The sequence below is a fragment of the Eptatretus burgeri genome, chromosome 21 (assembly GCF_056783735.1).
Source record: "Eptatretus burgeri isolate ZD-2024b chromosome 21, Ebu_testis_v1, whole genome shotgun sequence".
NCBI classification, from domain to species: domain Eukaryota; kingdom Metazoa; phylum Chordata; class Myxini; order Myxiniformes; family Myxinidae; genus Eptatretus; species Eptatretus burgeri.
Genome location: NC_140981.1, coordinates 543,696 through 563,212, shown reverse-complemented (window position 1 = coordinate 563,212; position 19,517 = coordinate 543,696). Strand labels below are relative to the sequence as shown.

Sequence of the window (19,517 nt, the reverse complement as noted above, 5' to 3'; positions counted from 1 at the left end):
TCGGTTGAAAGGGAGCGAAGACTTGTGGACTACACCCATGATGACTTTGAGTACACCGCACCCTGATTCTGGTGTGACCCGGTGTGGTCGTCCCTTCGTGATGACGCAGAGTGCAACATCTCACCCTGATGAGGATGTGACCCGGTGTTGTGGTCTCTTCGTGATGACGATGAGGGCAACATCTCACCCTGATGAGAATGTGACCCGGTGTTGTGGTCCCTTCGTGATGAAGATGAGTGCAACATCTCACCCTGATGAGGACGTGACCCGGTGTTGTGGTCCCTTCGTGATGACGCTGAGTGCAACATCTCACCCTGATGAGGATGTGACCCGGTGTTGTGGTCCCTTCGTGATGACGCTGAGTGCAACATCTCACCTTGATGAGGATGTGACCCATGGTTGTGGTCTCTTCGTGATGACGATGAGTGCAACATCTCACCCTGATGAGGATGCGACCCGGTGTGGTCTCTTCGTGATGACGATGAGGGCAACATCTCACCCTGATGAGGATGCGACCCGGTGTTGTGGTCTCTTCGTGATGACGATGAGGGCAACATCTCACCCTGATGAGGATTCGACCCGGTGTTGTGGTCTCTTCGTGATGAAGATGAGTGCAACATCTCACCCTGATGAGGATGCGACCCGGTGTTGTGGTCTCTTCGTGATGACGATGAGTGCAACATCTCACCCTGATGAGGATGTGACCCAGTGTTGTGGTCTCTTCGTGATGACGATGAGTGCAACATCTCACCCTGATGAGGATGCGACCCGGTGTTGTGGTCTCTTCGTGATGACGATGAGGGCAACATCTCACCCTGATGAGGATGCGACCCGGTGTTGTGGTCTCTTCGTGATGACGATGAGGGCAACATCTCACCCTGATGAGGATTCGACCCGGTGTTGTGGTCTCTTCGTGATGAAGATGAGTGCAACATCTCACCCTGATGAGGATGCGACCCGGTGTTGTGGTCTCTTCGTGATGACGATGAGGACCACATCTCACCCTGATGAGGATGCGACCCGGTGTTGTGGTCTCTTCGTGATGACGATGAGGGCAACATCTCACCCTGATGAGGATGCGACCCGGTGTTGTGGTCCCTTCGTGATGACGATGAGGTCAACATCTCACCCTGATGAGGATGCGACCCGGTGTTGTGGTCTCTTCGTGATGATGATGAGTGCAACATCTCACCCTGATGAGGATGTGACCCAGTGTTGTGGTCTCTTCGTGATGATGATGAGTGCAACATCTCACCCTGATGAGGATGTGACCCAGTGTTGTGGTCTCTTCGTGATGACGATGAGTGCAACATCTCACCCTGATGAGGATGTGACCCAGTGTTGTGGTCTCTTCGTGATGACGATGAGTGCAACATCTCACCCTGATGAGGATGCGACCCGGTGTTGTGATCTCTTCGTGATGACGATGAGGGCAACATCTCACCCTGATGAGGATGCGACCCGGTGTTGTGGTCTCTTCGTGATGACGATGAGGGCAACATCTCACCCTGATGAGGATTCGACCCGGTGTTGTGGTCTCTTCGTGATGAAGATGAGTGCAACATCTCACCCTGATGAGGATGCGACCCGGTGTTGTGGTCTCTTCGTGATGACGATGAGGACAACATCTCACCCTGATGAGGATGCGACCCGGTGTTGTGGTCTCTTCGTGATGACGATGAGGGCAACATCTCACCCTGATGAGGATGCGACCCAGTGTTGTGGTCCCTTCGTGATGACGATGAGGGCAACATCTCACCCTGATGAGGATGCGACCCGGTGTTGTGGTCTCTTCGTGATGATGCTGAATGCAACATCTCACCCTGATGAGGATGTGACCCAGTGCTGTGGTCCCTTCGTGATGACAATGAGGGCAACATCTCACCCTGATGAGGATGCGACCCGGTGTTGTGGTCTCTTCGTGATGATGCTGAGTGCAACATCTCACCATGATGAGGATGTGACCCGGTGTTGTGGTCTCTTCGTGATGATGATGAGGGCAACATCTCACCCTGATGAGGATGTGACCCAGTGTTGTGGTCCCTTCGTGATGACGATGAGGGCAACATCTCACCCTGATGAGGATGTGACCCGGTGTTGTGGTCTCTTCGTGATGATGCTGAGTGCAACATCTCACCCTGATGAGGATGTGACCCAGTGCTGTGGTCCCTTCGTGATGACAATGAGGGCAACATCTCACCCTGATGAGGATGCGACCCGGTGTTGTGGTCTCTTCGTGATGATGATGAGGGCAACATCTCACCCTGATGAGGATGTGACCCAGTGCTGTGGTCCCTTCGTGATGACAATGAGGGCAACATCTCACCATGATGAGGATGTGACTCAGTGTTGTGGTCCCTTCGTGATGACAATGAGGGCAACATCTCACCCTGATGAGGATGTGACTCAGTGTTGTGGTCTCTTCGTGATGACGATGAGGGCAACATCTCACCCTGATGAGGATGTGACCCAGTGTTGTGGTCCCTTCGTGATGACGATGAGTGCAACATCTCACCCTGATGAGGATGTGACCCGGTGTTGTGGTCTCTTCGTGATGACGATGAGGGCAACATCTCACCCTGATGAGAATGTGACCCGGTGTTGTGCTCCCTTCGTGATGACGGTGAGGGTAATATCGCAAGCTGATTTCGATGCGACCCAGTGTTGTGGTCCTGTCGTGATGACGGTGAGGGTAATATCGCAAGCTGATTTCGATGCGACCCAGTGTTGTGGTCCTGTCGTGATGACGGTGAGGGTAATATCGCAAGCTGATTTCGATGCGACCCAGTGTTATGGTCCTGTCGTGATGACGGTGAGGGCAACACTACAACCTGAATCGGATGCGATCCAGTGTTGTAGTCCCTTTGTGATGACGGTGAGGGTAATATCGCACGCTGATTTGGATGCGACCCAGTGTTGTGGTCCTGTCGTGATGACGGTGAGGGTAATATCGCACGCTGATTTGGATGTGACCCGGTGGTAGAGTATACCGTTGAAGACCAAGACCGCATCATCTTGGTCTCAGTGATACGTGACCCAGTGGTAGAGTCCATCCATGATGAACTCGAGTACAACATCTGACTCGGGTCCTCCCTTGAGGAATGCATTGTATTGGTACGGCATGGTCCATCGAGTAAGCCTTGCATGTCTCTCTGTGTGAGTTGCTGGAGGTTCTGTCCGGAAGATCGGCGTTCGGACATCTGTAGACCACGTTCGTCTTGCCGGCGTCTCGGTTCCTCAAGTTGGTGTCTCCGTTCGACTCGGTCTCTCTGTTCAGCTCTGATTGCAACTTGTTGCTGGTTGTTGCTCTGCCGTTCGTATTTGGATTCCTCTTGGTGTGTCTGTTCAGGATTGCCGGTGTTTCTGGACGCGCAGAGCATTTTCGGAAGCCGGACGATGCTTTGCTGAGATGCACTCGGGGTTGAGGCCGATGGAGCACCGTGACTTGGTCCCTGCATCATCTGCATTGAAACACCAACCAATTAAAAGAGAAGCGTTTGGTGAATAAAATCCATAAACACACATCATCATTAACAAGTCTCTCACGTGGGAGAGCGGACGCATTGAGTTCTCTCTTTTGTGTAATTTTACAAACAATCTGTATTGTTCTGTGGAAAAAGAGGGGGGGGAAGGAGGATCCACACATGGAGTGGTAACAATAGCTTGGTCTGTCCGTGTGTTCGAGTAGGTGACATTTCCTCCTGTATTAGGGATCTGTCAGAGGGAAGTCGTATGGTTACACGTCGCACCGAGGACGTGGTGATTGTAAACATTAGAGCAGAATAGGGGATGGTTGTATTGTCCAGGTGAGGCCAGGTGGAGGGTTTGTAGCACGTGGCACAAATGGACGTAATCACGGGTCATTTGGGCCAACAGCTGCAAGCCATGGCGTAATAGTGAGCTATGGAGTCTTGAAGAGGGGTGCAACACTTAGTGAGAACACGCCTCAGAGGACAGGGTGGCCCAGAAGATGGCGCTACCCACGGACAGTTGCCCGCCATTGAATGGGACCAGCTGTGTGCCGGGAAGACGGTCCGGAGGGGGTGGAGAGCGTTTTGTTTGCGAACATGTTCCTGCTTTTTACGACAGTTTCGGTTTGTATTTGATCAACAAATGAAGTTTAAATTTAAACATCATTTTGGTCATTTGTGGAGGTCTTTGGACCTCCGGCTCAGAAGGTCTGTTTTAGTTGGGCGTCTGATGCCACAGTATATTTCCCTCTTCTCCCACCCCCCCATCCTCCCCCCACACAAATTCGACCACACCGATCTCCTCCCACCCCACACCCCCCATCCTCCCTCCACACCGAACTCCTCCCACCCCATGCCCCCCCATCCTCCCTCCACACCGAACTCCTCCCACCCCACGCCCCCATCCTCCCTCCACACCGAACTTCTCCCACCCCACGACCCCCATCCTCCGTCCACACCGAACTCCACCCACCCCGCGCCCCCCCATCCTCGCTCCACACCGAATACCTCCCTCCGCACGCCCCCCATCCTCCCACCCCACGCCCCCATCCTCCCTCCACACCGAACTTCCCCCACCACACGCCCCCCATCCTCCCTCCACACCGAACTCCTCCCACCCCACGCCCCCCATCCTCCCTCCACACCGAACTCCTCCCACCCCACGCCCCCCATCCTCCCTTCACATCGAACTCCTCCCACCCCACCCCTTCCCCCAATCTCTCTACCTCCAACCCTCTCTCCCTTTCACTCGCCGCCCCGCCATTTTTTCATCCTCTCCATTATTACACTATTAGGTTCGCCCCGAAGGGAATGGAGACTTGCAATGTCCCTGTGTGTCCGTGTCCGTGTGTGTGTGTGTGTGTGTGTGTGTCTGTGTGTGTGTGTGTGTGTGTGTGTGTGTGTGTGTGTGTGTGTGTGTGTGTGTGTGTGTGTGTGTGTGTGTGTGTGTGTGTGTGTGTCCCTGTGTGTGTGTCCCTGTGTGTGTGTCCATGTCTATGTTTTCGCTTCAATGGAGAACCCAAATGTTCAGGCAACCTCGACATCTTTCTATAATTCCAGCAATCTGTGTGTGTGTGTGTGTGTGTGTGTGTGTGTGTGTGTGTGTGTGTGTGTGTGTGTGTGTGTGTGTGTGTGTGTGTGTGTGTGTGTGCGTCTCTGCGACCGCCGTTTCTCGACAACCGCCAGTCCGATCTGATTGAAACTTGCCAGGAATATTGCTGGGGACCCGCGGATGTGCCTTTTCAAGGTTTGATATTAATCGGATAAGCGGTTCCCAAGTTACGGCCATTTATCTGTCAACCAATGACAAGACACTGTGCTATGACATCACGAATGACGTCACAATTAATGTTTATTTCTTTCTTTCTTTTTGCACGATTGACGGTCCGATCTGATTGAAACTTGCCAGGAATATTGCTGGGGACCCGCGGATGTGCCTTTTCAAGGTTTGATATTAATCGGATAAGCGGTTCCCAAGTTACAGCCATTTATCTGTCAACCAATGACAAGACACGGTGCTATGACGTCACGAACGACGTCACAATTAATGTTTATATATATATTTATATATATATATATATATATATATATATATATATATATATATATATATATATATATATATATATATATATATATATATATATATATTGGCACGATTGACGGTCGAATCTGATTGAAACTTGCCAGGAATATTGCTGGGGACCCGCGGATGTGCCTTTTCAAGGTTTAATTTTGTTACGGATGTGGAAATTCGCAATACACCATAAAGGGTCCTTAGATCAGTTATGACGCTAAGTTCATGTGTAGTTAGTCCACACCTGTTGTTTAGGGGGAATATGTGTGACTCATCCGGGCTGCGACGCTTTGAGTTCGCCATTTTTCTTTTTCTCTATCGTTATTTTGGATCCAACAACCTCAAACCAACCAACGACAACGGCAAAAAAGAAACCTGCGCTAGTGCGCGGGTTTGCGCACCCCTCTGCGGTGCCAAGGCTGGCAAGGGAAGGGGGGCAGGGCAGCTCCCCCCCCATTGGTGGAGGCCCGGCGTGAGGCGGTCGGAGTGGGGGCACGCCCCCCTTCGAGAGTCTTCTGGAAACGCCTCGAAGGGAGGGGGAGCCGCGAACGGGGCGGAGCCCCACGCGGCGAAGGGCAGAGCCCCGTCTTACAAAAGGCAAACGGACGCGAGGCTCACTCTCTCTGGTCGTGGCTCATGTTGGCTGAAGATCTCTCCGGAAAAGGCACCAGCTCTCTCTCGCTCTCTCTCCAAAAAGGCTCGGTCTCTCTCCTTGGGTCTCGCTCTCCAAAGCGCTCCCTTCCTCCTCTCTCGTTCCCGCCCTCGTGGCCTGGCGCGGCCTGTTGGTGGAGACGCGGACGGGAGGCGCCGCAATGCGGCCTGTGGTGGACCTGCGCGTCTGGACGAGGGGTGCCGGAGAGGGTTCGCCGGCCGCGTGGGAGGCCGGAACCAGGCGCGACCGCACTGACGGTAGTAGGAGAGGAGGACCATGTCGGTCCATGAGGGAAGTCACTTCTTTTCTTTTCTTTTCGGGCTTTTGTATGTGTGTTTGTGGCGCCAGTCTTGCAAAGTAAAACCTGTATAAGTGACTGTGCTGTAAATAATTGCCTTTTATTCGGTCGTAGTGCTTTCCTTTGTTCCTATTTGCCTGCTTTTGTTCCTATTTGCCTGCTTACGTGTGTGAAATAGTGTGCTTGTCCAATTGTTCCCCCGTTTCTCTTCGTTCTTTCCTTTGTTGAATCTCCATCTTGCATCACGTAAGGGATTGATAGTGGGTTTAAAACACCCGGTAACTAATCTGAACTGTCAAGGTCGACGATAACTCCGCTCGGTTATCCCTGTAGCACGGAACGAGCCGCTTAAGCGGTTCGTGTCCAGAGTCGACCTGTGGCGTGGTACAACCCCTCGGTAGGTTACCCGTGCGAGTACTTAGGTATATCGACTTTCGGCGATTCACCCTATTTTGCGCGGGTAGAATGCGGACTGGGTTGTGGTGAGGTTAAACCCACACCCGTGACTAGCTCCTTGGCGATAGTTCCAAGAGGGTCACGACTGAATTGTCCGTTCCGGTGGGCGACGCGTCGTGATTCGAGTTAAGTGGCCGATCGCATGCCGGACGGGCGAAATTCGTCACAATATTAATCGGACAAGCGGTTCCCAAGTTACAGCCATTTATCTGTCAACATCACGAATGACGTCACAATTAATGTTTATTTATTATTATTATTTTTTTGCACGATTGACCTCACAATTCTTCTTCTTCTTCGTTTGGTATGACATCACAATCGACACTGGGGACCTGAGTATGTGCCTTTTCAAGGTTTGATATCGTTCTTCATCCGTTTCAGCTGTTTCCCAAGTTTGAAAGCTGTTTTTTCCAAAGGTTTGAATTAATTGTTCAAATTATTAATTAATCCCAAGTTTGAATTTTCCCAAGGGAAAGAGCTGTTTCCCAAGGGTTTGAAAGCTGTTTTTTTCCCAAGGTTTGAATCAATTGTTGTGCTTGGTAGACATTTGTGAATACATTTACAGAGAGAGGGGCGAGAGAGGAGGGGCGAGAGAGGAGGAGCGAGAGAGGGGGCGAGAGAGGGGCGAGAGAGAGGGGCGTCACAATTCAAGAGAGGGGGACGAGAGAGGGGGAGCGAGAGAGAGTGCGTCACAATTCAAGAGAGGGGTATAGAGGAGGAGGCGAGAGAGGAGGGCGCGGGAGGGGTGTGAGAGGAGGGGTGAGAGTGGGGGCGAGAGAGAGGGGCGAGAGAGAGGGGCGAGAGAGAGGAGGGAGGAGAGAGGAGGGGCGAGACTTGGGGGGAGAGAGGAGGGGCGTCACAATTCTTCTTCTTCGTTTGATATGACGTCACAATTGACGCTGGGGACCTGAGTATGTTTCCCAGGTGTTTCCCAAGTTATGGCCATTTATGATACGGTTGGTCCGATCTAATTGAAACAATGGCGCAATCCAGTCGTCGTTTACGAGAGTGAAGGAACGAAGCCACACAGGCCCACACTTGTTAAACTCAAAAATGTCTGAAAATCAAATGAACCACCATGGATTTATAATGGAAACAATGTACACGGACGGGTCATCATGTTCTCCTCGGAGAGGATTTGAACCAGGACGTGAAAACTTTCAGGGTCTCTCCCCCCTTTCCAACATCCTCTCTAAATCCCCCATGAACCATCACCACCACAATATCCACCACCATCCCACACCACGCCTCCACAATACCCACCACCATCCCACACCGCGTCTCCACAATACTCACCACCATCCCACACCGCCCCTCCACAATACCCACAACCATCCCACACCGCCCCTCCACAATACTCACCACCATCCCACACCGCGTCTCCACAATACTCACCACCATCCCACACCGCCCCTCCACAATACCCACCACCATCCCACACCGCGTCTCCACAATACTCACCACCATCCCACACCGCCCCTCCACAATACCCACAACCATCCCACAACGCGCCTCCACAATACTCACCACCATCCCACACCGCCCTTCCAAAATACCCACCACCATCCCACACCACGTCTCCACAATACTCACAACCATCCCACACCGCGCCTCCACAATACTCACAACCATCCCACACCGCGCCTCCACAATACTCACAACCATCCCACAACGCGCCTCCACAATACTCACAACCATCCCCCCCTCCACAATATACCATCCCACCCTCCCCCTTCCACCCTCTCTCCCCCTCCACTAGACTCACAACCATCCCACACCACGCCTCCACAATACTCACCACCATCCCACCCGCCCCTCCACAATACCCACCACCATCCCACACCGCGCCTCCACAATACTCACAACCATCCCACACCGCGCCTCCACAATACTCACAACCATCCCACACCACCCCTCCACAATCTTTTCCATATTCCCCGACTAACACGTCACGTGACCAGCGTTTCCCTCTTCCCCACTAACACGTCACGTGATCATCGTTTCCATATTCCCCACCAACACGTTCCGCCAACTTTGTTTGAATCGCTCCCACAAGGCCCCAAACGATTCGGCTCCACAGTTCCCCCGAAATCGTTTCCTTCACTCATTTTGTCTCCAATAGTTTATCTTCAAAATCCCAACGGTCACTTCCAACATCCTGAGGACCTTCAGAGTTGTTACTGAGGGTGAAATGAGCATCAGAATCCAAGGTCGACGACTATCCGATCAAGGTGTGACGTCACGGGCGAAATCGTAAATCAACCCTCTCTCACCTTTTTCATCCACACTGTGATTGGCAAGCTGCCAATCCTTGTTGTGAGATGAAGCCGCCGTGGAGAGAACACCAAACCAGCTTGGTTGAACCAAACCAGCTTGAACACCAAACAAAAAATAGAACTCACTCGTTCACTCTTACCGGCCTTATCTCAGCGCTCGGATATCAAGCCATCATGGCGACCACGCCCTCCCTATCCCCCACGTGTCTCATTCACGTCCTGCGCCATGGTGACCACACCCCCTCCCATTCCCCGCCCCCCCCGCGCGTGTCTCATTCACGTCCTGCGCCATGGTGACCACGACTCCTCCCATTCCCCCCCACGTGTCTCATTCACTTCCTGCGCCATGGTGACCACGACTCCTCCCATTCACGTCCTGCGCCATGGTGACCACACCCCCTCCCATCCCCCGCCCCCCCCGCGCGTGTCTCATTCACGTCCTGCGCCATGGTGACCACGACTCCTCCCATTCCCCCCCCCCACGTGTCTCATTCACTTCCTGCGCCATGGTGACCACGACTCCTCCCATTCACGTCCTGCGCCATGGTGACTACGACTCCTCCCATTCCCCCCCACGTGTCTCATTCACGTCCCGCGCCATGGTGACCACGCCCCCTCCCATTCCCCCCCCCCGCGCGTGTCTCAGTGACGTCCCGCGCCATGGTGACCACGCCTCCTCCAATTCCCCCCTGTCGCATTAACGTCCCACGTATTGGTGACCACGCCTACTCCCATTTCCTCCCGCACGTGTCTCATTCACGTCCCGCGTCATGGTGACCACGCCCTCTCCCAATCCCCCCCAGCAGACGAAGGATCTTTTCTAGTTTATTCTCGGCATATTTCACCTTCGTTAACGATTTATTAATCAAATGACGTCATATTGTACTTCACAAACATTCTGCTCTGTTCACCCGATCGTTTGCGCGAGCTCGTCTTCCATCTGCCGAGAAGTCAGCTCACCACCACCTTCACCAGACAACTTCTTCTTCAAAGGGCACGATTATTCCCACGGTTTTGTGGCGTGGACGGTGGGGGAAGCTTGGTTCAAGTCTTTCACGAACGGGCTGGCCAGGCCTGACGTTCGCCTCAGGTTCGGGCAAGAATTTAGAATTTGGCCAGGGTGCCGGAGATAGCTCGCCTACTCTTCGCGAGTAGGAAACGGTGGTGTGTTTAACGTGCACCAACTCATGTCAGCAGATGGGACGCCCGGCTTAAAGGCGGCACACACCCTGCCCGTGAAAGGCCGGGATGATGGTTCATGGCTGGTGCAGGATTCGAACATGGGCTCGACAGCTTCGAGGCAGCGATCACGTGGTTATCTGTGTTTGTGTGTTTTCAGGACCACCCCGAGGTGGGAAGGCACCTTTGTGCTCCAAGTACCTGTGACGTCATGAGCATTCCAGAGTGACCTTCAAAATGAAGGTGAGCATGCTCATGCTACAGGTAGGGAGATAACCAGAGAGGCTTCAAAATGAAGGTCCCTGGTTCGAGTTTCAACATGCCAGCGGTTTCAATCACGTGATCGCAATAAAATGAGGAAAAACACTTTTTTTTCTGAAAGTAATTTCTCGAGGCGGGGGGGGGGGACAAAGACCCCATGTTGCCCAGATGTTCGTGCGGGATGAAGGTTACCGATTAAGGGTTAACACCTCTCCCACAACCTGTTCCTTTTTACATTTGTTACGAGTTACTCGTTAAACCGTGACGGTAGTTATCAAAAAAAGCGCCGTCACCTCAACGTTTGAGTAGTTTTAACAAACGGGTGTAAATTAATACAACGTTAAACACTATTTGTCTTTTCAAACGCATCCTCATGACGTCACGATTACGTCACAATGAAGAAGAAAAAGAAGAAGAAGTGACAATTTGAAGCAAATTGTTGTTGTGTTCGTGAAGATTTCCTTTCATCCACTAAAACATGGTGAGTTCGGAGTCTCGGTTTAATTAGGTTTACTTGGTTCGGGTCGTCACATGACCCGCCAATACCTCCACGTTCCTCCATTCCCACGGAGCCTCCATCAGCGGCCTCCTCTCCGTGAGGTACTTGTTGTTGATTTATTTATATATATATTGAGTCCTTTGTTCTCGGATCTTCGATGTTTTGTTCGTTGTAAACACTTTGATTATTTCGTGAATTCGCGATTCCTTGTCACGAGCTCAAATGAGCTCAGATCCTCGTCTTCTCAATGATGATGTCATAAAAACGAATATGACGTCATTGTGATGCATCAGGATTGCGATAAATTATCTGTGCTAATTGCCCGGCTTGATTCCCGCAAACAAAATTCAAACGGCTTTCCTAGTTTCGGAGGTAATGGTATAGGCGATTTCCATTGGCGGCGATATTATGACGTCAACATTTTTTTCTAGGAAGAATTTCCAAATTCGGAGATGGTTCCTGTCTGCGCGTGGGCTTTCTTCATATACATGGCAAGTTTCACGAAGATCCGATGAAAACTCTGGGTTGTGAAACAAAAAAATGTCCAAAAAAATAGGAATGACATCATAAAAATTGATATGACGTCATAGTGATGATGTATCATATGTGCGGTAATTCATCTCTGCTAATGCGCCGTTCGATTCCCGCAAACAGAATTCAAAAAGCTCACCTAGTATCGGAGATAATTTTTTCGGCGATTTCCATTGGCGGAGATATTTTGACGTCATAACTTTTTTTTCTCGGAGGAATTTTCAAAATCGGAGATGGTTACTGTCTGCGCAGGGTATTTTTTCATATACATGCCAAGTTTCAGGAAGTTTCGATCAAATCTGTAGGATGTGAAACAAAAAAGTCCACAAGAAGAAGAAGAAGAACAACGTGAGTAAGACGAAGATTCTCCGTGAGATCCAAAAAAGTTTGTTTGTTGTTGTTGTTGTTGTTGTTTATCCCCGCACGTGCACTTCCTTCCTCCCACTTCTTGTAAATGTGAAACAATATTACTACTGCAAGCATTATTTATTATTTTAATGTTGACCAATCGTGTGCTCACAAATGAAGGCACGTGATTTCCGTTGACCAATGAGCATTGAGCGATGGGGATTTCCAGGTCCCTTGGAGAGGAAACCCTGAAAACGTTTCCTGATTCGGGATTCGAACCTTTTCGCGATATTTATCGATTCCGAGGCGACATTTATGGAGCCAAAAACGATATATAGCACCACGACGTGTCAGAACAATTGTGGACGGATTCGGACCAAACTTGGTGCATGAGTCGGGTAGGTGACGAGAACAAGGCGATTCGATTTTGTTTCAGGTCCGAATCCAGATCGGGCCCATCAGTGGGACACAAAAGGTGGACTGTTCCACCGGTGGGATGCATGCGCTCGACCGAGTGTCCTCTTTCTGAACCTCCAGTTTTAAGGTAACTTACCTTCATCGTGACGTCGAGCTTGTAACCGTTCTTCAGATGAAGTGCGCACCGGAACTTATGGACCACTCTTCCACCCCGATTAACTCATTTCGGGTAAAGAGGACCCATCCAATAACTACGCACGGGGCCACCGTTGGAAGGGACATCGTGGACCCGGTTGAAGACCGCATCCGTAAGCAGGGATACCGGAAAGAATCGTTTCTTCCAAATAACCTCTGAATGTTTTATTTATCTCATCTCGACTTGGAGGGACTTTATGGCCTCCTGTTGGTCCAGCAGTGATAGGCGAGTCCACAGGAGGTTTAAGGAACCTTCTGCACACACGAACACCATCGCTGTACCAATAGGAAGTCCCCTTGCAGGTCCTGTCATTTGAACCAACTGTGGTGTACTGATAGAAGATGCTTAGCAGGCAGACACGATGCGGGGGAACAGTCGAGCCGGGCTGTGTTGCACAAGCGCGAGCGCGGGCGTACTTTGCCCGCGGCTCTCCTTTATTACGTATTCAGCACACTCACGAGCCGGGCGACTCCAGCATTACTACGACGCCTCAGGCGGCGCGCACACCTTATATTCCTTGCAGATACGATGACCACAACGACCCCTCCTCCCATCATCATGCCCCGCCCTGCATGCCCGCAGGCTACACCACACTCCTCCCTCCTAAAACTATGATTATTAAATGATCACCATCATAATAAGCATAAACAGCACGAAGGACTACGGTATAATAGTAGACAAGGCACAAAAAATGAAAACAGCGAAGTATAACAGCACATCACATCATATAATGCGTGAAAGCGAGCTAATGGAGCTGCCACGGCCAGGTTCCGAAGACGGAGGTGCACACAGCACCTCCCAAACTCTGGCCGCGTTACCGATATGAAGCAGCAAGGCGAAAAGCACAGCAGCCCTACACAGCGGAAACGCCCCCAGGCGGCTCATGCTGACATGGCCCTCGGCGAGGCCGTGGCGATCTCCCGAGCAAACCTCCCCCGGCACCATCAAACGCCTCCGGCCCACTTCCCCCAGGCAGACCTGACGCAGATAAACATTCCGAGGCCGGAAGCCCGCTGTCTGGAAGCCGTGGCGCCAGCGCCAGCCTCGATTGACCTTGGATGGGGGCGCTGAACAGCGCCGCTGGCTGGACGCACTCAATGCTCCAAAACAACCCACGCACCACAATCAGTTGAGACGCCAACGCCCGTCTAAACGGCCTTGAGCGAACACAGAGAGCTGCGCCCGCAACCAGAGGTGGGGGTAACGCCGACCAGCGCACCAGTCCTGGCTCCGAGTCGATCTCCGAGACCCACACGGCAGTTAGATGGTAGCAATTCCATTTAAACCACACTTCAACCATAGGCTCGTTATAAATAGGCACTACGAACATCATTTGAACCATTGCAAACTCATTTTTCCGTACAGCGCGTTCTTTCGACCAAATCCCCGCACATGACAAAGCAACTACCCGCGGCCCGGGGCAATGGAAGGCCAACCCAACCTTTTTATTCGCCACCACCGCTCCCAAAGCCACCACATCACATTGATCATAATACAAATCCCATCGATTGATCTCCACCAAACCCACTCTCACACGGGAACTGCTGGCATTTATTTCAACAACGTTAAACTGCATCACTAGAGCAAGGAAAAACAAATATGCAATGAACAGCAACCCACAACCCACATCACGAGTCCGTCTCTTGGTTGTCGACTCGATGTTGTGACTCGCGACTTCCTTTAACGCCACGGGCTCACCGCAACCTATTGAAGCTGCCCAGGGTGGCCCAGAAGATGGCGCTACCCACGGACAGTTGCCCGCCATTGAATGGGACCAGCTGTGTGCCGGGAAGACGGTCCGGAGGGGGCAGAGACCGTTTTGTTTGCGAACATGTTCCTGCTTTTTACGACAGTTTCGGCTTGTATTTGATCAACAAAGGAAGTTTAAATTTAAACATCGTTTCGGTCATTTGTAGAGGTCTTTGGACCTCCGGCTCAGAAGGTCTGTTTTAGTTGGGCGTCTGACGCCACAGTATATTTCCCTCTTCTCCCACCCCCCCATCTTCCCCCCACACAATTTCGACCACACCGAACTCCTCCCACCCCACGCCCCCATCCTCCCTCCACACCGAACTCCCCCCACCGCACGCCCACCATCCTCCCTCCACACCGAACTCCTCCCACCCACACCCCCATCCTCCCACCCCACGACCCCCATCCTCCCTCCACACCGAACTCCTCCCACCCCACGCCCCCCCATCCTCCCTCCACATCGAACTCCTCCCACCCCACCCTTTCCCCCAATCTCTCTACCTCCAACCCTCTCTCCCTTTCACTCGCCGCCCAGGCATTTTTTCATCCTCTCCACTATTACACTATTAGGTTCTCCCCGAAGGGGATGTGAGACTTGCAATGTCCCTGTGTGTGTGTCCCTGTGTGTGTGTGTGTGTGTCTGTGTGTGTCCCTGTGTGTGTGTGTCCCTGTCTGTGTGTGCGTCTCCGTGTGTGTGTGTCTGTGTGTGTCCCTGTGTGTGTGTGTCCCTGTCTGTGTGTGCGTCTCCGTATGTGTGTGTCTGTGTGTGTCCCTGTGTGTGTGTGTGTGTGTGTGTGTGTGTGTGTGTGTGTGTGTGTGTGTGTGTCCATGTCTATGTTTTCGCTTCAATGGAGAACCCAAATGTTCAGGCAACCTCGACATCTATCTATAATTCCAGCAATCTGTGTGTGTGTGTGTGTGTGTGTGTATGTGTGTGTGTCACTGCGACCGCCGTTTCTCGACAACCGCCGGTCCAATCTGATTCAAACTTGCCAGGAATATTGCCGGGGACCCGCGGATGTGCCTTTTCGAGGTTTGATATTAATCGGATAAGCGGTTGCCAAGTTACGGCCATTTATCTGTCAACCAATGACAAGACACTGTGCTATGACATCACGAATGACGTCACAATCAATGTTTATTTATTTCTTTCTTTTTGCACGATTGACGGTCCGATCTGATTGAAACTTGCCAGGAATATTGCTGGGGACCCGCGGATGTGCCTTTTCAAGGTTTGATATTAATCAGATAAGCGGTTCCCAAGTTACGGCCATTTACCTGTCAACCAATGACAAGACACGGTGCTATGACATCACGAACGACGTCACAATTAATGTTTTTATATATATGTATATATATATATATATATATATATATATATATATATATATATATTTTGGCACGATTGACGGTCGAATCTGATTGAAACTTGCCAGGAATATTGCTGGGGACCCGCGGATGTGCCTTTTCAAGGTTTGATATTGTTACGGCTGTGGAAATTTGCAATACAGCATAAAGGGTCCTTTGATCAGTTATGACGCTAAGTTCATGTGTAGTTAGTCCACACCTGTTGTTTAGGGGGAATATGTGCGATTCATCCGGGCTGCGACGCTTTGAGTTTGCCATTTTTCTTTTTCTCTATCGTTATTTTGGATCCAACAACCTCAAACCAACCAACGACAACGGCAAAAAAGAAACCTGCGCTAGTGCGCAGGTTAGCACACCCCTCTGCGGTGCCAAGGCTGGCAAGGGAAGGGGGCAGGGCAGCTCTCTCCCCATTGGTGGAGGCCTGGCGTGAGGCGGTCGGAGTGGGGGCACGCCCCCCTTCGAGAGCCTTGTGGAAACGCCTCGAAGGGAGGTGGAGCCACGAACGGGACGGAGCCCCACGCGGCGAAGGGCGGAGCCCCGCCTTACAAAAAGGCAAACGGACGCGAGGCTCACTCTCTCTGGTCGTGGCTCATGTTGGCTGAAGCTCTCTCCGGAAAAGGCACCAGCTCTCTCTCTCGCTCTCTCTCCAAAAAGGCTCGGTCTCTCTCCTTGGGTCTCGCTCTCCAAAGCGCTCCCTTCCTCCTCTCTCGTTCCTGCGTTCGTGGCCCGGCGCGGCCTGTTGGTGGAGACGCGGACGGGAGGCGCCGCAATGCGTCCTGTGGTGGACCTGCGCGTCTGGACGAGGGGTTCCGGAGAGGGTTCGCCGGCCGCGTGGGAGGCCGGAAACAGGCGCGACCGTGTTGATGGTAGTAGGAGAGGAGGACCATTTCGGTCCATGAGGGAAGTCACTTCTTTTCTTTTCTTTTGTTTTCAGGCTTTTGTATGTGTGTTTGTGGCGCCAGTCTTGCAAAGTAAAACCTGTATAAGTGACTGTGCTGTAAATAATTGCCTTTTATTTGGTCGTAGTGCTTTCCTTTGTTCCTATTTGCCTGCTTTTGTTCCTATTTGCCTGCTTACGTGTGTGAAATAAAAGTGTGCTTGTCCAATTGTTCCCCCGTTTCGCTTTGTCCTTTCCTTTGTTGAATCTCCATTTTGCATCACGTAAGGGATTGATAGTGGGTTTAAAACACCCGGTAACTAATCTGAACCGTCAAGGTCGACGATAACTCCGCTCGGTTATCCCTGTAGCACGGAACGAGCCGCTTAAGCGGTTCGTGTCCAGAGTCGACCTGTGGGGTGGTACAACCCCTCGGTAGGTTACCCGTGCGAGTACTCAGGTATATCGACTTTCGGCGATTCACCCTATTTTGCGCGGGTAGAATGCGGACTGGGTTGTGGTGAGGTTAAACCCCCACCCATGACGAGCTCCTTGGCGATAGTTCTAAGAGGGTCACGACTGAATTGTCCGTTCCGGTGGGCGAAGCGTCGCGATTCGAGTTACGTGGCCGATCGCACGCCGGGCGGGCGAAATTTGTCACAATATTAATCGGACAAGCGGTTCCCAAGTTACGGCCATTTATCTGTCAACATCACGAATGACGTCACAATTAATGTTTAATTATTTATTTATTTTTTTGCACGATTGCATCACAATTCTTCTTCTTCTTCGTTTGGTATGACATCACAATTGACACTGGGGACCTGAGTATGTGCCTTTTCAAGGTTTGATATCGTTCTTCATCCGTTTCAGCTGTTTCCCAAGTGTTTCCCAAGGTTTGAAAGCTGTTTTTTTCCAAAGGTTTGAATTAATTGTTCAAATTATTAATTAATCCCAAGGTTTGAATTTTCCCAAGGGAAAGAGCTATTTCCCAAGGGTTTGAAAGCTGTTTTTTCCCAAGGTTTGAATCAATTGTTGTGCTTGGTAGACATTTGTGAATACATTTACAGAGAGAGCAGCGAGAGAGGAGGGGCGAGAGAGGGGGGGGCGAGAGAGGGCAAGAGAGAGAGAGGGGGCGTCACAATTCAAGAGAGGGGGACGAGAGAGGGGAGCGAGAGAGAGGGCGTCACAATTCAAGAGAGGGGGATAGAGGAGGAGGCGAGAGAGGAGGGTGGGAGAGGGGTGTGAGAGGAGGGGTGAGAGTGGGGGCGAGAGAGAGGGGCGAGAGAGAGGAGGGAGGAGAGAGGAGGGGCGAGACTTGGGGGGAGAGAGGAGGAGCGTCACAATTCTTCTTCTTCTTCGTTTGATATGACGTCACAATTGACGCTGGGGACCTGAGTATGTTCCCCAGGTGTTTCCGAAGTTATGGCCATTTATGATATGGTTGGTCCGATCTAATTGAAACAATGCCCCAATCCAGTCGTCGTTTACGAGAATGAAGGAACGAAGCTGCACATACTGGCACGCACCTACGGGCCCGCACTCGTTAAACTAAAAAATGTCTGAAAATCAAATGAACCACCATGGATTTATAATGGAAACAATGTACACGGACGAGTCATCATGTTCTCCTCGGAGAGGATTTGAACCAGGACGTTAAAACTTTCAGGGTCTCTCCCCCCCCCCCTTTCCAACATCCTCTCAAAATCCCCCATGAACCATCACCACCACAATACCCACCACCACCCCACACCACGCCTCCACAATACCCACCACCATCCCACACCGCGTCTCCACAATACTCACAACCATCCCACACCGCGCCTCCACAATACTCACAACCATCCCACACCGCGCCTCCACAATACTCACAACCATCCCACCCCCTCCGCAATACCCACCACCATCCCACACCACGCCTCCACAATACTCACAACCATCCCCCACCGGCCCTCCACCCTACTCACAAACATCCCACACCCCCCCCTCCACAATACCCACCACCATCCCACACCACGCCTGCACAATACTCACAACCATCCCACACCACGCCTGCACAATACTCACAACCATCCCACACCACGCCTCCGCAATACTCACAACCATCCCACACCGCGCCTCCACAATACAACCATCCACACCCCCCTCCACAATACCCACCACCATCCCACACCGCACCTCCACAATACTCACAACCATCCCACACCGCGTCACCACAATACTCACAACCATCCCACATCCCCTCTTCACAATACTCACAACCATCCCACACCGCGCCTCCACAATACTCACAATGATCCCACACCGCGCCTCCACAATACTCACAACCATCCCACATCCCCCCCTCCACAATACTCACGACCATCCCCCCCTCCACAATATGCCATCCCCCCTCCACCCTCTCTCCCCCTCCACAATCCCCTGGGGTCAGACATCGACGTGTCACGGACATGATGGTGGGACACTGCACAGACACAAATGGTATCCGGGAAAAGTACGAAACCGGACGATCCCGTAACATACACGACACCCGGTCAGCCTATGACGTTGGGACAAAGCATTCGTCCCCCATTTTGTCCGCGGTGTCCGTGCTGTCGGGCGATAACGAGTATTTCTGCCCAAATTATGTATAAACCGATTAATCTATTAATACACAATCCTCCTTTATAACCGTTCATAGAACGGGAAATCAAACCGTCCCGAGATGAAGTGATCACGTGATCATCGTTTCCATCTTCCCCACGAACACGTCACGTGACCATCGTTTCCATATTCCCCACGAACACGTCACGTGACCATCGTTTCCATATTCCCCGACTAACACATCACGTGACCAGCGTTTCCCTCTTCCCCATAAACA

At 51.6% G+C, this 19,517-nt stretch overlaps 1 protein-coding gene across 2 annotated transcripts in view; it reads right to left on the bottom strand.

The window, feature by feature from the left end:
• Positions 1-6: 6 nt before the first annotated feature.
• The window catches only part of LOC147008090 (uncharacterized), a 310,895-nt gene continuing 291,384 nt past the window's right edge, over positions 7-19,517 (bottom strand). The window contains exons 2-3 of one of the 2 annotated variants that reach the window (XM_085865527.1): positions 9,227-9,310; positions 7-3,461 (exon numbers count right to left, since the gene is read on the bottom strand). In XM_085865527.1, coding sequence (XP_085721653.1) covers positions 30-3,461; positions 9,227-9,235 — 3,441 coding nt within the window. In that variant the 5' untranslated portion in view covers positions 9,236-9,310 and the 3' untranslated portion in view covers positions 7-29. The remainder of the gene's footprint in view (positions 3,462-9,226; positions 9,311-19,517) is intronic. The other variant, XM_085865526.1, reaches the window with a different exon arrangement.